The sequence below is a fragment of the Chamaea fasciata genome, unplaced genomic scaffold, assembly GCF_029207755.1.
Source record: "Chamaea fasciata isolate MVZ Bird 193981 ecotype frontalis unplaced genomic scaffold, bChaFas1.0.hap1 SCAF_4, whole genome shotgun sequence".
In the NCBI taxonomy this organism is placed as follows: Eukaryota; Metazoa; Chordata; class Aves; order Passeriformes; family Sylviidae; genus Chamaea; species Chamaea fasciata.
The window spans coordinates 21,227,557-21,253,395 of NW_027094089.1; the positions used below are offsets into that span (position 1 = coordinate 21,227,557).

The 25,839-nt window shown below is 39.2% G+C and overlaps 1 protein-coding gene across 3 annotated transcripts in view; it reads left to right on the top strand.

Moving 5' to 3' along the window:
* The window catches only part of RAI14 (retinoic acid induced 14), an 87,467-nt gene that overhangs the window by 59,410 nt on the left and 2,218 nt on the right, over positions 1 to 25,839 (top strand). For 2 of the 3 annotated variants that reach the window (XM_066181048.1, XM_066181046.1), the window contains 14 exons: positions 7,483 to 7,571; positions 9,280 to 9,344; positions 12,939 to 12,996; positions 13,195 to 13,265; positions 14,645 to 14,751; positions 17,000 to 17,178; positions 17,820 to 17,848; positions 18,796 to 18,882; positions 19,615 to 19,701; positions 20,385 to 20,442; positions 20,754 to 20,872; positions 21,384 to 22,895; positions 23,658 to 23,807; positions 25,715 to 25,780. In XM_066181048.1, coding sequence (XP_066037145.1) covers positions 7,483 to 7,571; positions 9,280 to 9,344; positions 12,939 to 12,996; positions 13,195 to 13,265; positions 14,645 to 14,751; positions 17,000 to 17,178; positions 17,820 to 17,848; positions 18,796 to 18,882; positions 19,615 to 19,701; positions 20,385 to 20,442; positions 20,754 to 20,872; positions 21,384 to 22,895; positions 23,658 to 23,807; positions 25,715 to 25,780 — 2,677 coding nt within the window. The remainder of the gene's footprint in view (positions 1 to 7,482; positions 7,572 to 9,279; positions 9,345 to 12,938; positions 12,997 to 13,194; positions 13,266 to 14,644; positions 14,752 to 16,999; positions 17,179 to 17,819; positions 17,849 to 18,795; positions 18,883 to 19,614; positions 19,702 to 20,384; positions 20,443 to 20,753; positions 20,873 to 21,383; positions 22,896 to 23,657; positions 23,808 to 25,714; positions 25,781 to 25,839) is intronic. The other variant, XM_066181047.1, reaches the window with a different exon arrangement.

Sequence of the window (25,839 nt, forward strand, 5' to 3'; positions counted from 1 at the left end):
CTTGCAGAATCTCTGTTGCATTTTGCTGCCATTAGTTCTTCAGGAATTTTTAAATAGACACTGTGCAAGAAACTTCATGTGATGAATCTTAGTTGTGAGCACTTGTGATAACAGTTAATGGTGCATGGAAGGAAAGTCCATACATTTCAGACTTGAAGTGGGAGTTTGTGGTAATGTGGTAATAGAGTTTGCCAAAGAAAATTGTATGTGAGAATGGAACTGCTGGAGCACAACCTGAGAATGAAAAGTATAAAGCTGCTGGGGATCCCAGAAATCTCTCTGAAGAGCAGCTGGGTGGATATTTTGCTGAGTTTGAAGGCTAAAATCAGGAGTCTGTAGCTTGCCAGCTCCTGTGTTGCATGATGCAATTGCTTCTTTTCTGTAAGAAAATAGTCATTAAAGAGGCTTGCCTTTTATTAATGTCCTATAGCTCAAGGTGTGTATGATTGAAACAAGACTTTTCATGCTATGATGCAAAGCTGGAAACTTTAAATGAAAACTGGATTTGTTATGGTTTCAGTGGTGGCTTTTTTGGTTTTGTTGGTTTTTTGAAAACTGTCCCAGAATACATACTAACACAGAAGGGGCATTGAGGATTTTTATCAGAGGGTTCTGTGTATATTGGGGCAGGGCAGATGCCATCTCATGTTAAAATAGGAGGACACAGGCTGTGTGCAGCATTTCACTCTACTGTGGCTGGTGCTAAAGGGGAGAGGGGAAAATAATCTCACACAGCTCCTGGTAAATCCATACCTGCCTCTGTCAACTTCTTAAAATCTTTCACTGCACTTCAGAAGTTGTTTGCAGCAACTCGTTGATTGAATGTTTTAAAACTCTGAAAACATAATTTTCCCAACTTGTAATGATGCCAGCTCTGATTTGAAAACAAAATGTATTTCCTCCCTTTCTTCTCGATAATTTTTGAACTCTTTTGGCTGTATGTATGCAAGTGACAGGATAATGATATGGAATGCCACCATTATTGAAAAGCCACATTTTTTACAGTTGCTCTTGGGAGTAGGTAAAATAGGTGCAGTGTGAAGCTGTAAATTTTATTTGTTTGAAGAAAATAATAAAAAACTGCAAAGAACTAGTAGGTATTGATAGTGATTGCCTGTAGATGTCTGATTTTCTTTAGGACAGTCTGATCTGCCAGACATCGGTATGGCTCCTCCATAACTAAATGACTGATACACATATATTCTCTCAAATGAGTAACAGTATCTTGGTAACGCAGTCAGGAAAAGATGAAGATCCTTTCGACTTTCACAGCAAAACCTTCATGGTTTAATTTTAGGTTTAAGGTGAAATTCTACATGCTGTTCCTTATTTTTCACTGACACATTGGATCTGTGCTGTGTGATGTAACAGTGGAAGGCAGCTTTGGTTTTCAACTGGTTTTGTTTCCTGCGCCAGCTCACCTACCTGCCTGTGCTGGTGCAAGGATGAAGCATAACCCAGAGAGGGCCTGCAGAGGAAGGTAGAAGATACCTCCAGTTTCAGGACTGTTCTGGGGCTTTCCCAGTCATTTAATCTGAGGGTGGTAATTTTTCTGTTATTAGGTTCAGAGTGTGTAAAAAGAGGCTTACTATCAAAATTGTTTTAATGCTGATAAAATCTCAAGCCCTTCACAGATCAGTAAACTGTATTCTTCTACAGTGATTGGTCATGGTGCTACATGTGAGAGGAAATCACACTGGACTTCCTCCTGTGTGACACCAAGTATTCTCTTCATGCACAGAATGTGCTGCTCTAGTGGTAGCTCATGGCCGTTTCTCCTTCAGGACAGGTCTTGGGAACTTTGCTGTTTCTGCCCTCAGCCTGTGGTGGAGAGCAATCAAAAGCCAGATAGCATCTACTGTGTTTTTTTTAGCTGTTGTTATTAAAGGAGGAGTGGAGACCTTGAGGGATAGCAGGGTAAGCTAAGGTGCACTGTAAGGTGCTGCTTCTAAAATATATAAAAGCTCCAGTTAGTTTGGAAAGTCAGCCAGGTTATCAGAAGGTCACTTTGTGGCTGAGATAGCTGGTGAATTGCTTGCCTGTCTGATCTGGTAGGAGGAAAGCTTAAATGTCTTCCATTTCTATTTTTTTTTCTTTATTTAATCAGAAATACAAGGTCTCTTAGGCAGCTTTGTATCTTAATTATTCTTGTTTGTTTGTGTGAAGGTATTGGTTGGTGGGGAAACTATAAATCATCAAATTGTTGGAAGGCAAGTTAGATTTTTTAAAAGTCAACAAAGGGTTGACGTCCATTAGAAAATGAAGAAGAATGATCTGCCTTGGGGAGGGATGTTTTTACTCAAAATAAACCTTGACAATGAGTGTATATGAGTTCATAGTGTTTTTCAAACATTCTTGCACTTAAAATATTTTCAGAGCACTCAGACTGAAATAACAGAGAACAATAGTATTATACAGTTGCATATAAGTTTGACTAGGTTCCATGTTTGTCATAATAGGAAATAGCAAATACAATATTCACTTAGTATCCGTAATTCAGCCATATTCTTTATTTGCTTTGGATTTTGGTAAGTAGTCTGTTGAACTACTTTCAGGCTCTGAAGAAAATCTGTGTTACAGAGAATGCCATTTCTGCCCAGAAAGAACTCTGGAGCATGACTCTGCCAAACAGAGATTGAACCTTCTGATTGGGTGTAGTTCTTCTGATTTTTCCCCCTTTTTCTTTCCACAAGTGAAAATTTCCTTGTTAGAAGGTTAGTGTCTTAAATTAAGACTTGATATTTATTTTTTCTGATTTTATCATGTTCCATTTTTGTGTCACTTCCCCTAGATATATAGACCACCCAGTTGTTTTAAGCCAGCTGTCAAAATACCATTCAGTAAGAGGATTTGCAGGAAGTAGCTCTGCAAATGGTTAAGCAGACAACCTGAATATAGCAGAGCCATGTATTACTGCTAATACCACCTTAGCAATTGCCATCAGCTACAGTTTTACAAGTCTAACCCCTAAATGTGGATTATTTCTCTTCTCCTACTTATGGTGTAATGATTGATAAAGAAAAGTTTTATGGGAGCTGAGTAGTAAAAATTACAGTCCTTTTTTGTTTCAATTAGACTGACATTTAAATCATTTCTGAAAACGCTCATTCTTGATCTTTTGGCAAAGGCTGGCTCTATCTGAACTCTTGTGCTTTGTCTGTCAGATGCTAGTTAAAGAAGTCTTCATTCCCTTGCTGGTTTAATATTGTGACCAAACTGTGGAAAAGGTAATTTGCCCTGAATAAGGTATGGAGTTGTTTAGGACAGATGTAAGTGCTTCACCTGTTGACATCTTGTATCTGTAGAAAGTCTGCTGCTTCACAGTAGTTCCGGGTTGTCATACACAGCTGTGCCCTCTGTTCAGGCAGCAAGCATCATAAAAAGGATCTATCAGTGTGGGGTTTTTATTTGAGTAACATTCCAGGTCAAGAAATTTCAGGTCCTGACAAGATTTTGAGGTGATAGCCTTGTAGCTGTTCTCCAGTTGAATTTGAACCTCTTGAAATCAGTTCACTCTTACTCTAAAAGTCTGTTTACTCCAACTGGGCTTTACATTCCTCACAATGAACATAATTTTTCACCTTTTCTTGTTAACTACTGAGTAATTATGAGACCTGTACATTCCCAGTAGGAAAAAAACAGTGTCAACCTATGGATCTTTCATCTGCTGCAGAGGTGGGTCTTGAACAACTGGGGATGGTAGCTGCTCCTCTGCTCACTGAAATGTCTGGATACAATAAAAAGAGACCATCTCACTTCACAGGAAGAACAGAAATGTTTTACAGCAATAAAAGAAATCTATCTCAAATCAGTTCAGGCTGGGCTGTCAAGATGTGGTTCTAACTGGCAAAATAGGCCTCTCTATTGTGAAGGGAAAATGAACTATGTTGTAATGGGATTTTCAGCAGAATGAGAGTCCAACCCTCAGTGTGACCCTTAAAGCCAAATCAAGTCTTATATGTTTGTTTTTGTTTACCTAAGTCATTGCACAACCAGGAAATGGGAGGAAAAGTTGTTTGCTTTCATATCAAGGAAAGTTTATTCACAGAAGATGCAAGTAAAATGCACCACTCCTTAAGGCGTCCAGATGGTGAGAACTATAGTGTTTGGAAACCTGCAGTTTTTGCCTCAAACGTTTTAGGGATCATGTAGCTTGTAAAGAATTATTCTGTACTGAAATGAATGTCTACAGTCTTCTTTGTTTCAGGAGCCTGCCTTGCAACATAGGAGTCCTCAGTACCTACTACTCAAGTGTTGGGGTTTGGTGTTTTTCTTCATTTGTTTTGGGTCAGCTGTTTTGTTTGTTTGGGGTTTTTTTTAACTAAAAAACCCCAAACCCACAAAAATACCCAAACCAAAGCAGGGGTTATTAACTTTAAAGTCAGAACTGCTTCTTAAGAGGGAGGGTTTGTCCAACACTCTGTAAATAGTTTAACTTAAATATGACTATAATTGGTTCGTCCCATTCTGGAATTGTTCTCTCTATAGAGCAGGACTTCTGTTTATTAAACCAGCAGTTAAGTAACTGTATCCCCCATTCCCCTCCAATTATGTTGAGACTGTTAAGAAAAAATAACTCACTACAGGTTTATGAGAGATAAACCATAATCTAGTACCAGAAGAAGGATGCAGAGACAAGACACTCAGCAAGCTGTTCTTGGTGAAATAAAACATCTGCATGTGTGATGACTTATTGAGAACTGCCATGGGAATTGTTTTTGTTGGTAGAACTCATGTGTTCATAGGAACAAAGCCTGAAAAGAGTTATATTTAATTTTCTCTGATACTTTTTTGCAGTCAGTTTTTGCCTAAATAAAACTTCTTTAGCACTTGCATGTTCATGTTGCATTTGGCACTGTCCTACAAAGTCTGTCCATAAAACCTCAGTGCCCCAGATTTAGCCAAGTTACTATTATTCAGGTATTTATTACTATGAATATTATGAAATGTAAGTTAGTCAAGTGTGTGCTTCACAATCTTCCTAATACAAAAGTGATTTTGATTGTATTTTCTGTTTACACAATTGTATCTGAACGTGTTTTGGTATTTTGCTGGTATGTTGTGCTGGCTAAATTAGAGGTGTTGGAATTTGTCAGACTCCTCTTGCGTCTCTCCCCCAGTCGTTTTCCCAGAGCCTGAGAAGCCACTTCTTCCAAAGAATGTTTACAGAAATTTTAACTGGTCACTAAGTACATGAAGTTTTGATTTTGAATGACTGGAGAACAGACAGCAGCACTGCTGCTTGTGCTCTTGCAAGTGTTAACTCTTCAGTTTGTTTATGGCAGTAGAATTCACAGGATGAACACACAGAATTCTTTTATATTTGAAGGGAAAGGTTCAAAGCTTAAGCACTGCCTGGCTGCCATTTGCAATCAGGAGCAGCCAGTGTAGAAGGAAGGACTTGTTCTAGGAAGTGAGGTGGTTGCTGTACTTGATAGACAGCCCTGTTCCAGGACCTCTCCTGTTTTGATTAATTCTCCTCTCTTTGCCAGATGTTGTCTGTAGGTCTGCTGAGTTTTCAAGAAGGCTGCAAAGAAGTCTATGACTTAGAGAGACATGGTAATGCAGTTCGCAGACTCTTGAAATACCCATTTCATTCCTGCCCATTGTTTCCAGTTTCTCTGGTTAGCAGGCTGAACTTTCAGTGTTAGCTTTAACACTTAAAGGAAGCAGTTGTTCAAAATATAAACTCCTAAATACAGTAGTTATTTTGGCCCCATGATTTATGATATTTCTTTTACATTCCAGGGGCAAATCCCTTTTACACATGGATGTATAATGTTAAAAATTAATACCTCCTTCAAATGATGTTAGAAACAGTCCCAGGAATACTGGCTCTTTCGGTTTGGTGCATGTTTGATGATGGTTCTAACTTTCCACACATAAAGAAATAGTAATTAGAAGTGTTTTGTCTTGAATTTTTGTCTTGAATTACTCCCACTGAAAAACTGCTTTGTGTGTATCAGGTTTATGTTGGTAGGACTCACATGGTAGCAGGATGTCTGCCCGTATCTTAAGACTTGACGAGTTTGGCATGCTATTCATCAGGAGGATATAAACTCCTCCACTTTCAGAAGCTTTTTCTTCATTTTTGCGTCAGGGCAAAATGATGTCAGCAGCATCTCTGTAGCACTGCTTCCGTGAATCTTCACATCTCAGTCCAGCCTGAGGATGTCAAACATAAAATTTCAGCTGTAAAGAGGCTTGAATTCAGTATAATTTCTTTGGTTTGTTCTATAATTGCATCTTAGGTAATTGATGCTTGGAAGTGCATCCTGCCATGGTGTGGTTGGTAACATCTGCAGTTTCACACTGTTTAAACAAGCAGGTCCTTGGGGTGAACAGCAAAACCACAAGTGGAAAAAATAAATCTCTGGCATAGTCTCACAAATATCCAGTAGCTTTGATTTCTCCAGGTGATACTCAGAGTTAAGTGTTTCCCCCCACCCATACACCAAGGAAAGATGAGCTTTATGAAGGACAATGCAAAAGTACAACTTGAAGTAGTTTAATTAAGGAAATGCAGAATCATGTTTTAGAGGAACTAAATTTTGTCCACTGTAAAGGGAAAATCTAACTAAATCTGACTTCTCTGACTGAAATGTCTAGAACAAAGTCAGGTTTTGTGACTGTTTTCTTTATTAATTCCCCAAGCCCAGGTATTCTTTGAGGATATAATACATCACTAGGGACAGAAGTCTGGAAATCATATGGGACTAGATGTAGATAAGGTATATGATATGAGTTGATGAGACAGCAGCTCATGTAAAATCATAGTCATGGGGTTGTTCATGTTGTAAAAGACCTCTAAGATCATTGAGTCCAACCATTAACCCAGCAACCCATGTCCACCACTAAGCAGTGTTCCCCCACCTGCCTCTTAAATACATCCAAGAGCCTTCCAGGGATGGCAACACCACCAGCTCCCTGGGAAGCTTTTTCCAGTTCTTCACAACCCTTTCATTAAAGAATTTTTTCCTCATGTTCAATATGAACCTCTTCTGGTTCAGCTTGAGGCCATTTCCTCTCATCCTATCCTGAGTTACCTGGGAGAAGAGACCAACCCCCACCTGGCTACACCCTCCTGTCAGGGAGCTGTAGAGAGTCATAAGGCCCCTCCTGAGCCTCCTTTTCTCCAGACTAAACATTCCCAGCTCTTTCAGCTGCTCCTCATAGACCTTGTTCTCTAAATCTTCGCCAGCCTTGTTACCCTTCTCTGGACATGTTCCAGCACTTCAACTTCTTTCTTGTACTGAGGGTCCCCGAATGAACACATTGTTTGAGCTGCACTATGAAAATATGACTGCAAAGTCTTTTTGATGTGCCATCTCACTTCCAGAGCTGTTATCTTCCTGGGAGACAATGGAAGGATGCCAAAAGATCTAAGGACAGGAAGGAAAGAACTTGCCAGTGTGCAGTTAGTGAATGAAAGAGAAAAGATATCTTAATAATAATAAAAGACATGTAAATGTTCTCTTCCAGTTTTCACCTGGCAGCCACAAAAGGACATGCAGAGTGCCTCAGGATCATGGTGACACATGGTGCAGATGTGACAGCCCAAGATGGTGCAGGTATGCCTCTCCGAACCTATACAAGTAGCATGATACACTTAATTTGCTTATGTAGTTATTGATGTGCAGAGTGAAAATACAGATGTGACAACTTTGCTTTTCCCCCCACACCCTGTAGGAAAAGCAGTTGTAACACTTGCAGGCTGGGCATACTTGCTTTTCTGCACAGAGAATTCATAATCCGAAGTCCTTAAAAGCTTATGTCCTAATACTATAAATTTCTGCATTTGTAGTGGGCTCCAGCTGTAAAATAGTTGCTCGATTTTTAAAATTGTTATTTTTAGGTGAAAAAAAAAAATCCTCCCCCATCTCTTACTTTTGCAGGTTGCATCAAGATCTTCAGTTTTGCTTTCATGTTTATCCAAGCTATTAATCCCATTAACTTTACAGGAGTTGCAGTAAGACATTTCCTTAGGATTATGACACAGTGAAAACAGCTGATACAGGCCAAAACAGAGCTAAGAGCTATTAAGTATGATGTCTCAGTTATCAAAAGTTCTGTGCTTAATTACTGTTCCACTAGGAGAATGATGGGAGCTGAATTTGAAACTGGCAAACTCTTCTTAATAGATTTCAGTTGACACATCTGTGGAATCTGTGCCGAGCACTTTCTCTGGCTAGCTGAGCCACCTTGATGACCTGTCAGCATTCTGTCTCCCAGTAATTATCTGTAATTGCTGTGCTCATGAGTTCTGTTTTGCCACTTACTGAAGCCTGAGGGAATCTCTGTCATACATGGGAATGATTTGCTGATGTAAGGAAGAGTCTCTAATACTGGAAGAAGCATTCATATTTTACATAATGATAAGGGAATATATGCGCCTGATGCAAACTATAATTCCGAATTAATGCTTTGCCTTGCCTGATGAGTTATTGGTCACTTGGATAGGAAGAGGTTGCCTGCCCACGTCCACCTGAGAGTGTCAGCCCAGTGCTCTTTAGTGAAATACTTCTATGTAGAAGTCACATAATTTGCAATGAGAGTTTCCTGTCACAAGTGTCTTTGCCTTTATTGAGTACTAAATTCTGGTTCCTTCTTTTCTTAGTTGCATGGATAATTTCTTCTTTTGCTGTCTTGTCATCTTCAATTTTTCAGATACTCTGTAAGATGAAGCTGGAGGAGAGACTTCAGTGGTGCTAAGTAAATGAATTGAAATGCAAACCAATGTAGACCTGTGTTTGATTGGGAATAGGGAACCTGTAAGGTACAAATTAAAGTAGGCCTGTGTTTGAGTCTTCTATGTGGACTTCATGTGTGACACAAACTTAATATAGTTGTAGGTGGTGAATTTGGCAGGTTTTGCTCTTGATGCTGGTTATGCATTGCCAAATAGCAAAAATTGTGAAGACACTGACAGGCATCTGTGTGCAAGGGAGGCTGTGTAATACTGGAAAAATGTTTTCTAAAGAACAAGACATAATGTACAATCTTAGACTCACTTTTGCCAAGGTGTAGTCTAACACAATGTTTGTGCCACTCCTTTATACGAATTAAGACTTTAAGGTTATTCTGTCACTTGCCTGAACAACACGTAGTAAAGACATTCTGCTTGATGTAGGTTTTTACTTGAATTTCTCTACCCTTACTTTTTATGTGTCATTATAGGAACAAGAGAGATAACTCAAGATTTTGCCCTTGTCATGGAATGTTTATTCCTGTGCTTTGGCATGATTGAATAATTACTTTGTTTTGCTTTTATTCATTTAGGGCACAGTGCTTTACATCTCGCAGCAAAGAACAGCCACCCTGATTGCATTAAGAGGTTACTTCAGGTAAAAGAAAAATCAAATTGATTTTGATTTTTGAAATTTTCATTTGGTTCTTTTAGATGTGGACTCATTTTATGTTCATAATCTGCACCACACTTCTATACTGTTCTATCTCTTTGGCATCAAGAGAGGTCTATCAAGAGTTTAAACATAAAGAGTTTAAACATAAAGGACCTTTCAGGCACTGTGAATAGATGATAGGAAACAGTGTATCTTCCCTGAGTGGTGTGCAGATACAGTTTTCCATGTCCAGCTGCTCTGACATAGCTTGGTTGGGTTTCAAGTAGGTTATAGCTTCAGTTTAACTTCCTGTGTTTTGTCTGTGTAGTTGGATGACTAGGAGTTAGGTGGATTAAGAATTACAGGGGAAAAAGTTTTTCACTTCTGGGGGGATTCTGATAATGTTCCACTGGAATGCTTTCTTTCTGTTCACCATAGGAACGTTTTCAAGTTTAAAGTCAAAGAGAGACGAAAACAAAGTAGTTTAGATCCAAAAATAATGTGGGAATAACCAAAGCCTCAATGAAATGAGATAAAGGGTAAAGGGCAGTGAGGGGTTAGAAAGGGAGTTGAAAGAATGGGGAGAAAATAAGAAAAACAAAAGTGAAGATGAACAGAAGAGTCTCATTGTGTTGAAGATGAGTGTTAGTAAGCAAAGTCATTGTCCATTTCAGTGCCATTTCAGATATACCGGTAAGTTTTCGTGCTGGTGATCAGGGAAACAGAACAGATTTTTTTCCAAGTTTTGAGTTATCAGTATGTCTCAGATAAAGTAACAAATGCAGACTGAAAATACAGATGAAATAATGATTAACAACCCCACTTGAACACGATGGTGCAGATAGAGAATGGACTCAAATCCCAGCCTCCAGATTGTTTTTCCCTCGTGGCCTCACGGCTCTCCATCTGCCCTGTGACTGACCTCTGTCAGTGTCCCTGACAATACAGGGTCCAGTTTCACTGATTCCCACCTCCATAGCCCTTGCAAGCTGTGTGCCCTGCTGCTCCGCGGCCGGGAAGGATTCTCCTCAGCCTCCGCAGCCCATCCCATGGCCGCGATCCACATCGCCATCAGGCTGTCGCTGCTGGCATCACAGGCAGCAGCCCCGGCAGCTCAGAACTCACCCTGTTTAACACCAAGAATCTGCGCCCTCCCACTTGACCTGCTGCAACCACACACTGCTTTTGTTGATGCTTTTCTAGATTTATTTCAACATGGTGATTTATAAATCCGGTCCTAAGTGCAAATCTGTTGGCAATATTCTCCAGTAATTCATGTTCTTAGGATGATCTTCTTTGGACTAGAGTGTGTGTGCAAGGGATGTCTAACTGACGTTGAACTAAAACAGGCTGAATAATTATTTTACACAGGCAGAATCATGACATTTTTGTTTCAGAATGTAATGGTCTATATGATTCTGTTTTCCTAGATAATTGTAGGTGCGTTGGAGACAGTGCTGCATGTAAAAGCCAAAAGTTATAATATTTGTTTTCTAGAAATGTATCATTTTAGGGTCCTGTCTTCTCCTGTCCAGTGGTAAGCACTGGAACTTGTGAAGGGGTTAGAGAACCAGTCCTGTGAGGAGCAGCTGAGGGAGCTGGGGATGTTTGGCCTGGAGAAAAGGAGGCTTAGGGTAGACCATATCACAATGAGTAAAGAGGAAATGGCCGGAAGTGGCACCCAGGGAGATTTAGGTTGGACATTAGGAAAATTTCTTCACCCAGAGGGATTTAAGAGATGTGTAGATGTGAGACATGTTTTAGTGATGAACTTGGCAGTACTGGGTTAATAGTTGGATTTGATGATCATGATGATTATTTCCAACCCAAATGAACCTAAGTTTCTAGGATACTCTCTGTTGTTACTAAAACAAAAATCTTCTGTACCAATATGAGCATTGATAAGGATTTGAATTTTTTTTCATTACTATTTTTTGCTTTGAAGTCTAGATTAATCAGTAGCATCTGATTATTGTAATACAAGATATAACTGGATTGTTGGTGCTTATTTTTAAATATGCTAATGAACACTGACTGCATTTGACAGTGAGCCCATGGGAACCCCATGAACTTTAACAAGGCCGAGTGCTGGTGCTGCACCTGGGTCAGAGCAACACCTGGGCTGTAGCCAGGACCCTGTGGGCAGCAGGGGAAGGAGGGGATTCTGCCCCTCTGCTCTGCTCTGCTCTGCTCTGCTCTGCTCTGCTCTGCTCTGCTCTGCTCTGCTCTGGGTGAGACCCACCTGGAGCTCTGCATCCAGCTGTGGGGTCCCAGCACAGGAAGGGCAGGGAGCTGCGGGAGTGGGCCCAGAGCAGGGCTGTGAAGATGATCAGAGTGATGCCTTGAGAGGCTACCTAGAAGAGAGGCTAGACAGTGTTAAAGGAATAAAGTAGCTATTTATTAAAAGGGCCTTCAAAGGATACACCTTGGGCAGTACAAGAGCCTGGCCGAGGCTACACCCAAGATGGATGACAGGTCACGAGTTTTCACACTTTAGAAGTTTTGGTCCATTTTTATATTGGGGTTAATCGTCCAATTACAGCTTCAGGTTATGAAGTCCCATCCTTCCAGTTTGCTCTCCTCAATTTGCTGTTGTTGATACTTTTTTGGACCTGAAGCTGCAACAGCGTCCTTGGCTCTCAGGCTGGAAAAGGATTGTTTTGTCCAACTAAACTGTGAAGAGAACTTGCTAACACTTTGTATGAAGTTCAGAGTTATATACTAATGCAGTACAGAGTATGGAAAATAAGAAAGCTAAAATTTAGGGCATCAAGAGGGATGTAGCACCTCTGCTGTGAGGAAAAGCTGAGACTATGGTGTTCAGCATGGAGAAGAGAAGCCTTCCAGGAGACCTTAGAGCTGCTTTTCTAAGGGGGCCACACAGGAAAAGCAGAGAGGGAGTTTTCACATGGGTATGTTGTGATAGGGCAAGTGGCAATGGCTTCAAACTGTGAAGGAGGGTAGGTTTAGATTTGGTATTAGGAATAAATTCTTTTTTGTGAGGGTGGTGAGGCACTGGCACAGACTGACCAGAGAAGCTGTGGATGACCCATGCTGGAAGTGTTCAAGGCCACGTTGGATGGGCCTCTGAGCAACCTGGTCTAGTGGAAGGTGTCCCTGCCCATGGCAGGGAGTTGGAACAAGATGATCTTTAAGGTCTCTTCTAATCCAGACCATGCCACAGCTTTATGAAACAGTACAAATTGTCTTAGGATGTGGTTGCTTTAGCTTTAACTCTAATGTTAAAAAGAAAAAAAAATCTGAGACAAAGGAGAGATTTTATTTACTGATTTATTTATTACTTTATTATTTATTTACTTTTTTATTTACTGACTTAAAATATTCTGAAAGGAAAACATTTTTTAGGGACAGTTCTCTTAACCATGAGGATTTCCTAGGGCTTCAGTGTAAGTTGGTATGAAGACGCAAAATACCAGATTGGTAGAGAGAGAAGCTGTACCTTCATTTAGTGTTCTTCTCTGAAGCAGCACACAAATCTTTTTGCAAAGATGTTGAGCACTCTGTATAAAACATATGTTTTATTTTCTTTGTATTTTTCTAATTGCTTTTTTTTCTTTTCTGTATTGAATTGTGCAGAGTAAATGCCCAGCTGACAGCACTGATAATTCTGGAAAAACAGCTTTACATTATGCAGGTAACTTCTTTGATGAAAGTTTGTACTACTTGGTTGTGCTTGATATTCCTAGCTCATCAGCCTAGAATTTGGTTTTTGTACCCTACTGAAATGCTGTGGTATTGCAAGTGGAAGTGTGGGACACAAATTTTGAAATTGGGGTTTAATGGACTTTCACAATTGTCTTGTTTTTTTTAATTTAATTTTATTTTCTTTTAGCTGCATGTGGGTGTCTTCAGGCAGTTCAACTCTTGTGTGAGCACAAATGTTCAGTTAACATGAAAGATTTGGTATGTACCTCTTCTCCTGTTGTGTACTGCAGTTACTTCAGAGCTTTTATCACCCTCATTCCATGCTGTTACCACACTCCATCTCAGGTGCAGTAGTTCAAAGCAATGGTGTCCTCATCCCTTCTGGGGTTTCTCTGCTGGAGGAAGTTCCTTTTACAGCTTGGCATTGCAGAGCTGTGGAACCACTTCACAATCTGATACTGTAGTGGCAGGATTTGCTGAGTTTAGACATTGGCACAGGTAGCTAGAATCAATTTTTACACATTCAAAACATAATTTAATTCCATAGTCCCCAGGAGGCTTTGGAAAAGGCTCAGTATTGTGGCCAAGGGCTGCAAAATTTTCACAAAGCCCAGTCAGAGTGTGATAAGCCTGAGGGGAAAAATATACCTGACATATTCCAATGGTTCAGAGACACTACATTCATTACTGTGAAATGTCTACAACCGACCAGCTCTGGTTTTGGCAATGATGGAACTGCCCGATACACAACCTAATGACAAAACAAAGGGATCTGTAAAGTAGATGCCAGGCAGGAAGTTATACTCAAACTTGTTTGGTTTTGGCTTTGGTCTATATCTGGTCTTTCTAGCAAAAACAAATATGTCACAGACATCTGATCTAAGATTTCAGCAGATGCATTTTAAAGGCATGAAAGGTTTGTTCAGTCTTAAGGCTGTAGGAGTATCTTTAAAATGTCCTGAGCTACATCATGGCCAGTTACAGGAAGGAGAGAGACAAGCCTCACAGGTGCATGACAAAATAATAAGAATTGGTCAGAATTTGAGTAGTGGACCTAATTTGGAAATACCAGTTAGCTACTAGTTAGAAAATAACCTCAGCTTGAAGATGCTCAAACACTGGAACTGGTACCTAGAGCTGTGTCTTTACCTTTGGAGATGCTTAAAATGTGACTGGACAAGTCTCTAAGCAATGTGCTGAAACTTGAAGTTTGCCTAGCTTTAGATTGAGAAAAAAGTGGGAGAAACCTCATATACCTCTAAAGGTGTCGTCCAACTGTGTTATTCTATGACTTCATGAAATGTTGCATTTTTGCTTAGTAATTTAGTTAAAATTACCGTTTTTATTGTGGATCTACAGAAAAACATTTTGTAGTTTCAAAATAATCATGTTTTAGCATTGAGCAAAACAGCAAAGGGAGTACAAAAGCAAAAAGCACTCCTACTCCCTGTGTTTTGCATCATCCCCAGCAGACAAGAAAGAATTATAGCATACTCAGCTAGGTTTATGGTACACAAGAAAAATGTACTAATAGCACCTCATTTTTGCTATGTAAAGGCAAAATTTATAGCTGACTTTCAGTGTGTTTTTGTAAGTGGATGGAATACTGTTCATAGTTTCTTTATATTCATTTCTAGGATGGGAACATACCTCTGCTGCTTGCAGTACAAAATGGCCATTTAGAAGTCTGCAAATACCTTCTGGATCATGGAGCAGACATTAACACCAGGGATAAAAATGGAAGGTACAGCAGGTTAACATGTTGATTTTTCACCAAAGCTGACTGTCACATGAAGATTTCTTCTCAAATCTTTCCCAAAATAGTTGATGTTAGCTGAAATAATGCTTTCTGTACTAGGTAGCATATCCTGATTGCTGAGAAGGCTTACAGAATTCTGACTGAAGTGAAAGATGGAGCAGAAACTATGTGATTATAAAACTAATCTGCCTGTAAGATGTGCCTTGGGCTACTGGAGGAGTATAGCCTACTTTTAAATGATTCCTATATGAATATGATTGATAGCACTTACCAACACCTCACTTTCTAAGTGTCTCAGTTTGAAATGCTGCTCTCTTCTTGGAATGAGCTAATACCCCCAACTTAAATCCTTAAAACTGCCACTTGTGAGCAAAATCTCTGGAGGATTGCTTTTTCTGCCATAATGCAGCCATAGCAGCAAGTGAAAAAATACAGTAAATCTCTACAGGAGATGCTGTTGTTTTAGAAGCACCAGTTAGAGATATTTCTGCAGTAAGAGATAGTGCATATATGAGAAAACTTTTTAAAAAGCAACATCCTTGTGGTGAAAAGTGCACTTGTTCTGATGATACTGACAAAGATCAAGAGTCTTAGAAAATTATGGACTGTTTTATAAACAGCTGGTTGAACTGTGGAGGTAAAATAGGATACTGAGAAGACTTGGCACTTACACTTCATAGCAATTTTGATTATTCTGTGTGACACAATGCTGATTCTGTTCTCTGGTGACACCTGTGAACATAAGACTGGGCCCTAACTTGTTTTTTATCAGTCCAAAGTTCATTAGAGCGCTCTTTGTTTCCAGTTGTCTGAAGAAAACCCCTTTGTTTTCTGTCAGTTTTCATGGCCTCATTGGTGCTTTGAAGCTGAGGTGCTGCACACTGGGGCCTCTGCCTTCTTCTCTCTCTCCTAGTGTTTAATCAGCAGACAGTGTTAAGACTTGCTGCTTTAATTGGATGAAGAAGTTTCTGTCATAGATAGGACTCCCATTTTTGTATTTTTTTTAAGATAGTATTGTGTACAAGCAACAAAACATTGTAACATGGAATATGCTGGTTTACTTCTTGCTTTAATTGTGGTGAGGGAAGTGACTACTCCTGCATCTCACGTTCACAGAAGTAGTTAAGATTTTACTGAAAGAGGAGAAACCTCATTGAGAGAAGAGGGATAACCTTCAAAAAGGGCATCTTCAGATTCCTACCATGTCCAGACTAAGTGAATTTTTTTGGTAATCTGAAACAATCCCTGTGACTTTGGAGGTGTTATCCGAGTTACCACTCACCACTACTTTTAGCACACCACTGCAACAGCATCACTTTTCCAAGTGACTCACCCATTAGAGGGAGTATGTTTAATTCATCGGTGAAACTGTTGTTTTAATAGTTAGCAAATAGTATCACTGTAGTAACTTTTCAGCATCATATCTGCACTGAGGAATGTGTTTTGCCAACCTATTAGACATGTTTTCATGCTGTGAAAGGACAACAATGCCTGAGCAGGAAGGCAGTATTAGAGCATGCTTGAAAGGTGAGGTTTTCTGTGTGTTTGTAATTATTCTGTATGTCTCTCATGACCCCTTCAAATAATTGAGAAAAGCAGATATGACCTGTTAGGAGAAGACTCTTTCTGTATGCTGTGCTTACTCTAGGAGTTGTCTCTGTGCTACTGCCCTGTGTTGGAAAGGGAATTGTTTGTGCTCTCATGAACTTTTTTTTTTTTTTCTTTTTTTAGGCTGACAATAGCACAGGGTTTGAGGTCAAACTCGTCTCTTGGACTCACTGAAAATCTTTTAGATTTGTTTGTCTTTTTGATTGAAATCTGTTTGTCTGTTTTGACTCCAACACATGTGAAGAAGGGCAAGAATGAAATAAAGGTTTTCATGTTTTACCACCACTGTAATCAGAATGTAGCAGTGAGGTTTGTTAGTCTGACTTTATCCTGTAGCCATTTCTTTCTATGACTCTCCTCTCAGCATCAGGGAGACATTTTTAGAAATGTTTGCTGACCTGTATTTGCAGCTGGAGTGTATGAAGAGGAAGAGCTGGCAGGTGTTTGTAAGGAGAAACAGCAGTTGCATTTATGTACCAGTAAAAATGTTGATGGAATCTTGGACTTCATTGCACAATAACAGTTGCACTTTTTTTTTTTTTCCCTGAAAAAATGAACTGGAAGAGAATGCCCTTGACGCTTGCTGTTTATGTTTTGTTGTTTTTGTTTTTTCTCTCTTGTTCAGAACTGCTTTGATGATGGCTTGTGAAGCTAGTAGCCTTAACATGGTGGAAGCTTTCCTTAGGAGAGGTGCAGATGTCAGTTTAGTAGATGTCTTTGGACAGAATGCCCTGCATTATGCCAAACTCTCTGAGAATACAGGGATCCAGAATCTTCTGTCATCAAAGATATTGCAGGATGTGGGTATGTGAGAGAGGCTGACCTGCCATTTGTCACTTCTTGAACCGTCTGCATGTATGTTTAGCACTGAACAAATGTATTGCAAAGTGTAGCCTGAAATGTTGCAAAAGCCGTTTTCAAGAGTATCTGGCTGAGACTTCTCAAAAACTCTTTGCCATACATGGTAATATTTAGAATGGGATAAATCCATGAGCAGGCCAAAAGAGGTGTTTTAGAGAAAGACAAATTGATGTAAGCAGCATTGTGAAATTTTGCATACTGTTTGGAATGGATTCTCTTTTATACACAGAACCCCCTCAGTAGAGGGGTTGGAGAAGGAACTAAAGCATGCAGAACATTTTATGGTTAAGCTACAATGGATTTCTAAAGTAGCAAGCTTAATGCATAAGAATGGTGCAAGACTATAATAGAATAAGAATTGTCATGATTCTTCAATTTTTTTTCAAAATGAAACCAGACAGTAGCAGAGAAAGGATGGGATTGAATTGGAATTTGCAAATTGTATTTCTCAGGTTTCAGAAAGGAATTCAAAAACCAAACCATTTATCTATGGTTTGAGAAGTAGAGCAGAGGGGTGGGTTAAGAATGGCTAATAACTCTTCCTTTAATAACTTTCTTTATTCCACTTCTTTTCTGCACCACAGAGGCAACATCTCCAACAAGAGTGAAGCAGGTATTTGTCCTTTTTTTGAAAATACTCTGACTCTCTAGACTTACAAGATAAAAAAGAACAGTAACAGAAGAGCTAGTAAATGTCACTGTGAGATGGGTTGCCATGACTACTATGTAATGTAAAAGGTTTTTCTTACTAAGTTAAGAAACGTGTTTCAGGAACATTACTTTCAGACTTGACTTCTCCGTGTAACAGCAGCCAATACCCTTGGTGAGGGGAGGAAAGGAGGGCAACTGTGTATGTGCATGTGTGCTGGGATGATTCCTGCTTTCCTCATGCAGTGCAGGAGCTTGGCTTTATGATAACCCTGTCTCTTTAAACGGCAGAAAAGAGGATCTAGAAAAATTATCTCTTTCTAAAACATAAAATTGAAGGTTATCCCTGGTTGCTGGAGACCCTTCTTGTGAGAATCACGGCAGATTTAGGCGATTAAATTAGTTTCTTACATCTTTTATTTAGTGTCATATGTTGGAGTGCAAGTAGACCTTGTAGACCTGCTGGTGGATGGGATGTAGACAAGGGTGCAATGCATTGGTTCATTCCTTCTCTGAGTGAAGAGGTGGGTTTTTCGGGGGGCTCAGGCAGAAGCTGGTGGAAAGATGGTAGCTGGGAAGAATGGCACAACTGGGCTGTGTGTGAATGGAAGTGTTTAAAGGTCACTGGTGCTAAACCTATTGTCAGCTTCTGCTTTTTCACTAAATCTTGTTTGTTTTCACTGAAGCATGGTTTACAAAGGAGCAGATTCTTATTGTCAGGCATGTTTAGTATCTTTGTGTTAGTAGACATGTGGTCTTCACATGTCTAGGGGGAAAAAAAGACACTGCATGACCTGCTAAAGTTGATATTAATGTGGGATTTATATTTTATTTTTTTTATATAAAACGACTTGCTCAGACTTTACTAACCAAACTAACAAACCTACCTTTTCTGGCTGGTGAAACTTTCAGCATGATCAAGGCTCTAAATTAAGTTCAGAAAGAAGTGGAACTCCAAAAAAACGCAAAGCCCCACCTCCTCCTATCAGTCCTATTCAGGTAAAGAAAAGACCAATTTTGAGATGCTTTTAGGGGATATAAAGCATTTTGAACATTATTAGAATTATGTAGGCAGAATTTTCTTTGTCACTATTACTTTAAATGCCAGTCTTACCGTGAGTGCTTTTCCTGACATTAGGATGACACCATGAAAGCCCATGTTGCTTAGATTAACTAAGCAAAATTACTTAAAATACAGCACGTTCTAAGATAAAACTGTACAAGTTTTACTGTACAATTGCTTCTTCCAGCTAAAGTTGAAGTTGTCCTTTTTGTTGATTTCAATAAGTAAATAATAAGTTCTTTATGTTTTAGTTATACATATATATCGATACATATGATTATGAGCATGTATGTATACCAAAATAAAATACTTAACTGCATTTTGATACTATATAAGTCTATTTAATAGTTAGGTTTAGTCTTAAACCAGAATGTAACCTGTGTAACAGCCACACTCCTTATGTGATACTGATTCAGAAGGGCACTAAATAATTAGGTCTGTTCTCTGAAAGAAATCTAGAATTGTGACTTATGTTAGTGTACGTGAAAGTACTCTTTAATGCATGTGTATGCATATGTGTATGCATATGTGTATGTGTGTGTCTACAGAGAGAGAGAGAGATAGGTATATAGTTACACACATATATACATATATATATGGGCACATGTTAGATAGGTAGCTCTATGTGCATGTACAAATACAAACCTAGTTATATAAAATTTTTACAGGTTATTGATTTTTCCTCTCCACACTCATCAACTTCAACTCCCATGGCTGGAAAAGGGCATGCTTTCTTTGCTGATCAAGTGTGCAAGGTATCAGTGTTCCATTCTTATGAGCTATGGGAAGGAAAGTACAGGCTCTGTTTTGCTTGATGTTTTATTTTGATGACTGCAGAGTCTTCTGTGACTTAATTAGCTGAATTTTAGGAACAAAAATGAATCCAAATCTATTTCAATGCAATTCATAAAACAAGTGTAAAGATTAATATGTAACAAATATGTACATATAAATAGTCATAGGTGAGTTAGTGTTTAGGAGTACAGTTAGGAAAGTAATGTTCCAAGAATTCAATTTCTAATACCAGCAAAGTGCATGGAGTGGGCAAAAAAAGAGGCCCTTTTACCAAAAGATGCCGGTGAAAGGGTTGAGTATGTTCTATCTGATCTTTACCTTGTGTTGCTGAAGATTTTTCTAAATACATGTCAGTATATCGCTATTACTTACCACAGGGTTTGCAGTCTTCCAAACTATTTACAAGATAGTTGCTTGTATTCCATTAAGATTTAATGGGAATTGGGCAATGGAACTTGAATAGCTTTAGCACACTTCGAAATACTGGACACATGCTACAATTAAACAAGACCTCAGAAATAAAAGACATCCACTTTGACAGGTTTTATCCAGCAGAACCTATTCTGTCTATAGTTCTTTTTGGTGAACTGTCCAGCTTTACATTTGCTTTCTGTGAAAATGTTTTCTTTTGATGTTTTAACAGGAAGAATTCAGCTCCTTGCACAGGGATAATAAAGACAGACTGAGTGACAGCACCACAGGTATACAGTTAATCCTTATCTCATCAGGTGTTTTAGGTGGCATGAAATGCTGAAAACCTTTCTTCTTAGAGCATGAGACACACTAAGTATTGAGTGTAATGTTTTGTAATTCCACAAGCAGCTCCCCACCAAAACATCCTGCTTCTATTGCATTAACTTAGACATTCTTGGGGAGTCTGTAGGAACAGTTTGCTTGCTTGCTGCATTTAGTGGTCATTGGAACAAACTATTTAATTTGAAATGTTGAAATAACTAACTAACTAGCATTTCAGCTTTTTGAAAGCTTTTGAATCTTTTTTTTTCCTCCAAAGGTGTTGATAGTTTATTGGATGTGAGTTCTGAAGCTGACCAACAAGATCTACTTCTGTTGATGCAAGCAAAAATTGCCTCTCTGACATTGCACAATAAGGAGCTGCAGGACAAATTACAGGTGACATATTTTTGTGCTGTTCTGATGCTCTCTTAATCTGCTAGACAGAACAAAGAGCTGCTCACTGTTTTAAAGAGTTGTACTGGGAAGATCTTTTAACGAGCTTGTTGGTAAAATCATGGAAATGCTCTTCCCCAGAGGATTAAATCTGTGTTTTGATCTTCTCACTTTACCCATAAATTACTGAATAACTTTGTTTGTGATAACCGCATTCTAAAATATGTTGTTAACAGTTGTGCTAGCAGAATTTTAATTTGCATAGCTTTGATTATTAGCTTATGGAACTCAGCCCAGACTTTCAGAGGAGCTTGGCCCTTACTGCCTTGTCTCACTGTAAATGACAAGCAGGAACAGTTGAGTTTTGAACTTTTCTAGAACTTTCTTTTATGGCTCTTTAATCATCTGTCTCTGTAGGATGTGGAAATACTTCCTTGCTTACTCTATTCTAAAAAAAAAAAAAATCATGTACTTGTATTTTATTGTGCAATTGTTGGTGGGGTTTTTTGGACAGGAAAGAACACCTAAAGAAGGGGATTCAGCTGTAAAATTTTATTCAACCCAAACACAGTTTGAGCAAACAGCAGAGACACAAAATGAGTTCTTGGTGCAGGAGCTGAAGCCTACATTAAATGCCACTCAAATCCCAGAAAAATTGACAAGCCCCAGAGAAGTAAAAATTAAGTACCTCCAGGAAGACTTAAAGGATGTGCAGAGAAAAGAAGAGAACTCTGAATCCAAAATAAAGCCTGTGGAAACTCAAGTCCAGTCTAGAGTCCCAGAAACAGATCACTTAAATAGCCCAGATGTTTCAGAAAATGGTTCTGATCTTAATTTGAAGTTCCAAGAAATTCAAAACAGGCATGAGGAAGCTGTGAAAGAGGTTTTGAATGTACAAAGGCAAAAGAAGCCAGGTCTTGTTTCCTCTGAAAGTGAAGAAACCAGTTCTGATCTGAGTGTGTTGAAGGTTACATATGGGGAAGTTGAAGCACTTAAGCAAGAATTAAAGAAAGCATTGGAGGAAAGCGAAAGACAAAAAGAAAAAGTTAGAGAGCTACAGAAAAAGTTTGAAGACAGAGAGCAGAATGTGGCAGGCAAATTGTCTGTTGAAGAGTGTGAGGAAATGAAGAATTCATATTGTTCAGTCATTGATAACATTAATCAAGAGAAAGCATTGCTGATTGAGAGATACAAGGAAGGGCAAGAGGAAATTAAAAGGCTACAGGACAAGCTGACAAATCAGATGAAGTTGGAATCTAGTGCTGAAGCTGGAGAAAAGAAAGATGCGATGCACAGAACGATAGATGAGCTCAACAGGCAACTTAGTGAACTGTCTCTGTTGTACAAAGAAGCACAAACAGAGCTTGAAGACTATAGGAAGAAAAAAACTCTAGATGATATAGTTTCAGACTACATTCCTAGAGATGAACATGAGAAACTGATGGAGGTAACAAATTCTTTGAAATACAAAGCAGAAAATGAGTTATCAGAAATGAAATCCCAGTACGCAAAAGTATTAGATGAAGCAGAAGAACTCAAGCAACTGTTAGACACTCAGAAACAAAACTCTTTGCCAATTACTGAACACCGTCAGGTAATCAATGCACTCAGAAATACCATAAAGGAGATGGAAGAAGAAATAAATGAGCTCAAACGACTGCTTAGCAACAAAGAAAGTGAATTAAGAAACTTGGAAAAGGCATTATTGGAAGAAAAAGCTGCAATTAATGAAGCCATGGTACCCAAGGCCACGTATGAAAAGCTCCAGTCCTCACTAGAGGGTGAAGTTAGTGCTTTGTCATCCAAACTGAAGGATGTAATCCGAGAGAAGGAAAATATATCCTTAGATGCCATGAAACTGAGAAATGAAATTTTGCACTTGAAAGAAGCAAAAGAAGGTATGCATACTCTGCTTGAAGCAAAGGAACGGGAGGTGACTGATCTTCAGGACAAGTACCACCAAGTTCAAGAAGCTCTTCTTGAAATGAAAAACTCATCAAAACTAGAAGAAGATAAAGACAAAAAGGTCAGTGACTTGGTACAGTGGAGGGGTAATGTGAGTTCAGAGTGCAAAGTGTGTTGGCTGGTGCACGAGTGATCTAGCAGGTGATGTTGGTTTAAATAACTTCTGAGTGCATTTGCCCCTCTGAAAATCCAGATATCGAAGGCAAAGGAGTTTTCTGTATGTTTGGCTTGGCAGTTGGTTTCCCTCCCATGTGGAGATACACATGATCTTTCAATTTACCTCTTAAGTTCTGCTTAGGCTGGGTTCACACTATTCAGGCAGCTGAAGTCAAAGAAGTGAGATTTACAAAAGGAAGATATTCCAGAGGAGACAAGAAAACAGAATATCAGGAAGGAGCACAAATTTACCATTAGGATATTACTACATCATCTCAACCATAGCATGATTTGACTAATTTTCCTCCGCAGCTACCATCACTACAAATTCCTTTATAAAGAGCTGTGCCTTTTGGTAGCTGTGAATAGCTGGCCTATGTTTGGTTCAGCAGCAGAATTTGTAAAGGTGGTAAATGCAGCCCTTCTTGTTAAATATTGCTGATATTCAGAACAAGGAGAGCAGTTAGAATAAACTGGACTAGGTTAGGGAATAGAGGAGCATCATAACCCTTTGTTTACCTGATGTGTCTGTTTATCCATAGAGTTTATTTACAAATTAGTTTTCCCCACTTCTTAAATTTAAGTCACAAGTAACTCAAAGATAAGACACACAGGAATACAGTATGCATAGCATCTTTTAATGAAAACCTGTGTTTTACCTCCCTAGATCAATGAAATGTCCAAGGAAATTAGCAAATTAAAAGAAGCATTAAACAGCCTTTCTCAGCTCTCTTACTCAACCAGTGCCACCAAAAGACAAAGCCAGCAACTAGAGGTGTTACAGCAACAAGTGAAGCAGTTGCAGAACCAACTGACTGTAAGTATGATAATTTGTAAACCTAACATTAGTCCCAATTCTCCAAAGAAATATGTACTGTTCTTCACTCTGCCTTATTTATAATAGACTACAGTCAGTCAGTACATGGAAAAGAATCTTCATCCAAAAAAAATCTGTAATTTCTGTTTCTCTGAAACATGTAGAAATTTTCAAGTCATGAATAGCACTTTAGAAAGAGCATAACTTAAGAAAGCTGGGTTTCCACATATTTTTCTCAGGCCAGTTGAGAAATAGATTTCTTGTAGTAAAATGGACCAAAACTGCTGCTCAGACCTTAATTTGTGGGAAAGTGTTATCAGTGTGCGGAGGATTTTCAAGAACACTCAGCTGAAGTTGTTTGGTGTTTTTAAGCTTTTTGGAAGGAAGTGTGAGGTTTCAAGTAAAGCGAATGCATCTGTTTATGGGGAGCATAGTTTATTCTCTGAAATCCTGAATTCTCTACAGATATTTTTTAAAAATTTTGTTGTTTGTGCATGAAAGGTCCAGTCTTCTAAGCTGAGTTGAGTCATAATTGATATTTCCTAGAGCTTGCCTGCCCAAAGGAGCACTTTATTCTCTGTTAAGGATGAAAAGAAAGTATTGTCCACTGGAGGCCTTTGGTGAGGGCTCTGGAGTGCCTTTGAAAGGAGAATTCGCAGACTGAAATGCTAGGTGGTGTCTGCTTCCTGCCTTTTCCAGCAGAAAAAAAAAGAGGGCTCAGTATGCCAGAAAAATTCCCTTGCAGGCAAGAGAGATAGTAGGCAGAGCCTCCTGTCAGTGTGAAGGCCCAGACTTTCTTATTCCAGTCCTCCATGTCTGAAAGCAGCCTTCATCTCAAACTAATTAGGACCAGCAAAGTAGTGTAACGTGCAAAGGTGTGCAGCACATTGGGAAAGCAGGTTGCATTTAAAACAGGACAGAAACACTCTTTCCTTCTTGTAGGTAAGCTTTCATAACAGCCTCATGTATCTTTGGAAAGGTGTCTTCTGAGTTGTGGCAGTCCGTGATCATTGAAAAGGATTGGGTGGCTTTCATCAGGGTCTTACAGGGTAAGACCTTCATAAGCACCTCCTTTCACCTGGGAAGGCATCAGCTCTTACGGAGCAGTTGCTGCCTTTTTCAGGCTCACCTGAAAACAGAGGCCAGACAGATCTAAGATAATAAAAGCAGATATTTTTAATGAAGGGCCTTCAGGTACATTAAGGACAGACAAAGCTTCCCCAAAGGGGCTACACCCAAAATGGACGATGATCAGGAGGTTTTCAGGCAATTAAAAGTTTGGTCCATTTACATATCAGGGGTTAATCCTCCAATTACAACTTCAGGTAATGAAGTCACATACCTCCAGTCCGCTTCCCCCACAACTGGCTTCTGTTTACACGTTTCACAGCCTGGGACAGTAGGGTGTCCTGGAGTTACAGGCCTAGAGAATAAAATGGGACAACAATAACTGACAAGCTACTGAGTTTTAGATTTATACCCTAAAGCAGTACAGGATTTGTAAAATATAAAAGCTAAAATCAAAAGGCATCAGGGTCACTGCCTTCAGGGAGGAGCTGAGTCACAGTTGAGAGTTGGTTTGTTAGAGTACTGTCGGCTTCCCTCAATTCTGGTTGCTGATAAGCTTGGGAATACAGTATGTGCTCATTCTACACCTTTGCAACTCAGCACTTCTTAAAACTGATGATAACACCAGCTCTTCTACTGGGGAAGGTAGAACTACAGCATTTTCCTGCACATGCTTCCAAGCAAATTTAGAGTGCCTGGTGACACAACACTGTCTGACCTGGTTTTCAAAGCATTTCATAAGACTACAGTTTGAATTTTCCCTAGTCAGAACCTAGTTGGGGAGTTCTCAGTTCAATAGTTCTGAATGCTCTGTGCCTTTCTGCTTAACTGTTTTCTAGGAAACAAAGAAACAACACCAGGAAATTGTCTCAGTTTACAGGATGCACCTTCTCTATGCTGTGCAGGTATGGTTGCATGTTGTGAGTCACTCAGAGTAAGCATTTTAACTGAAGATGTTTCTTCT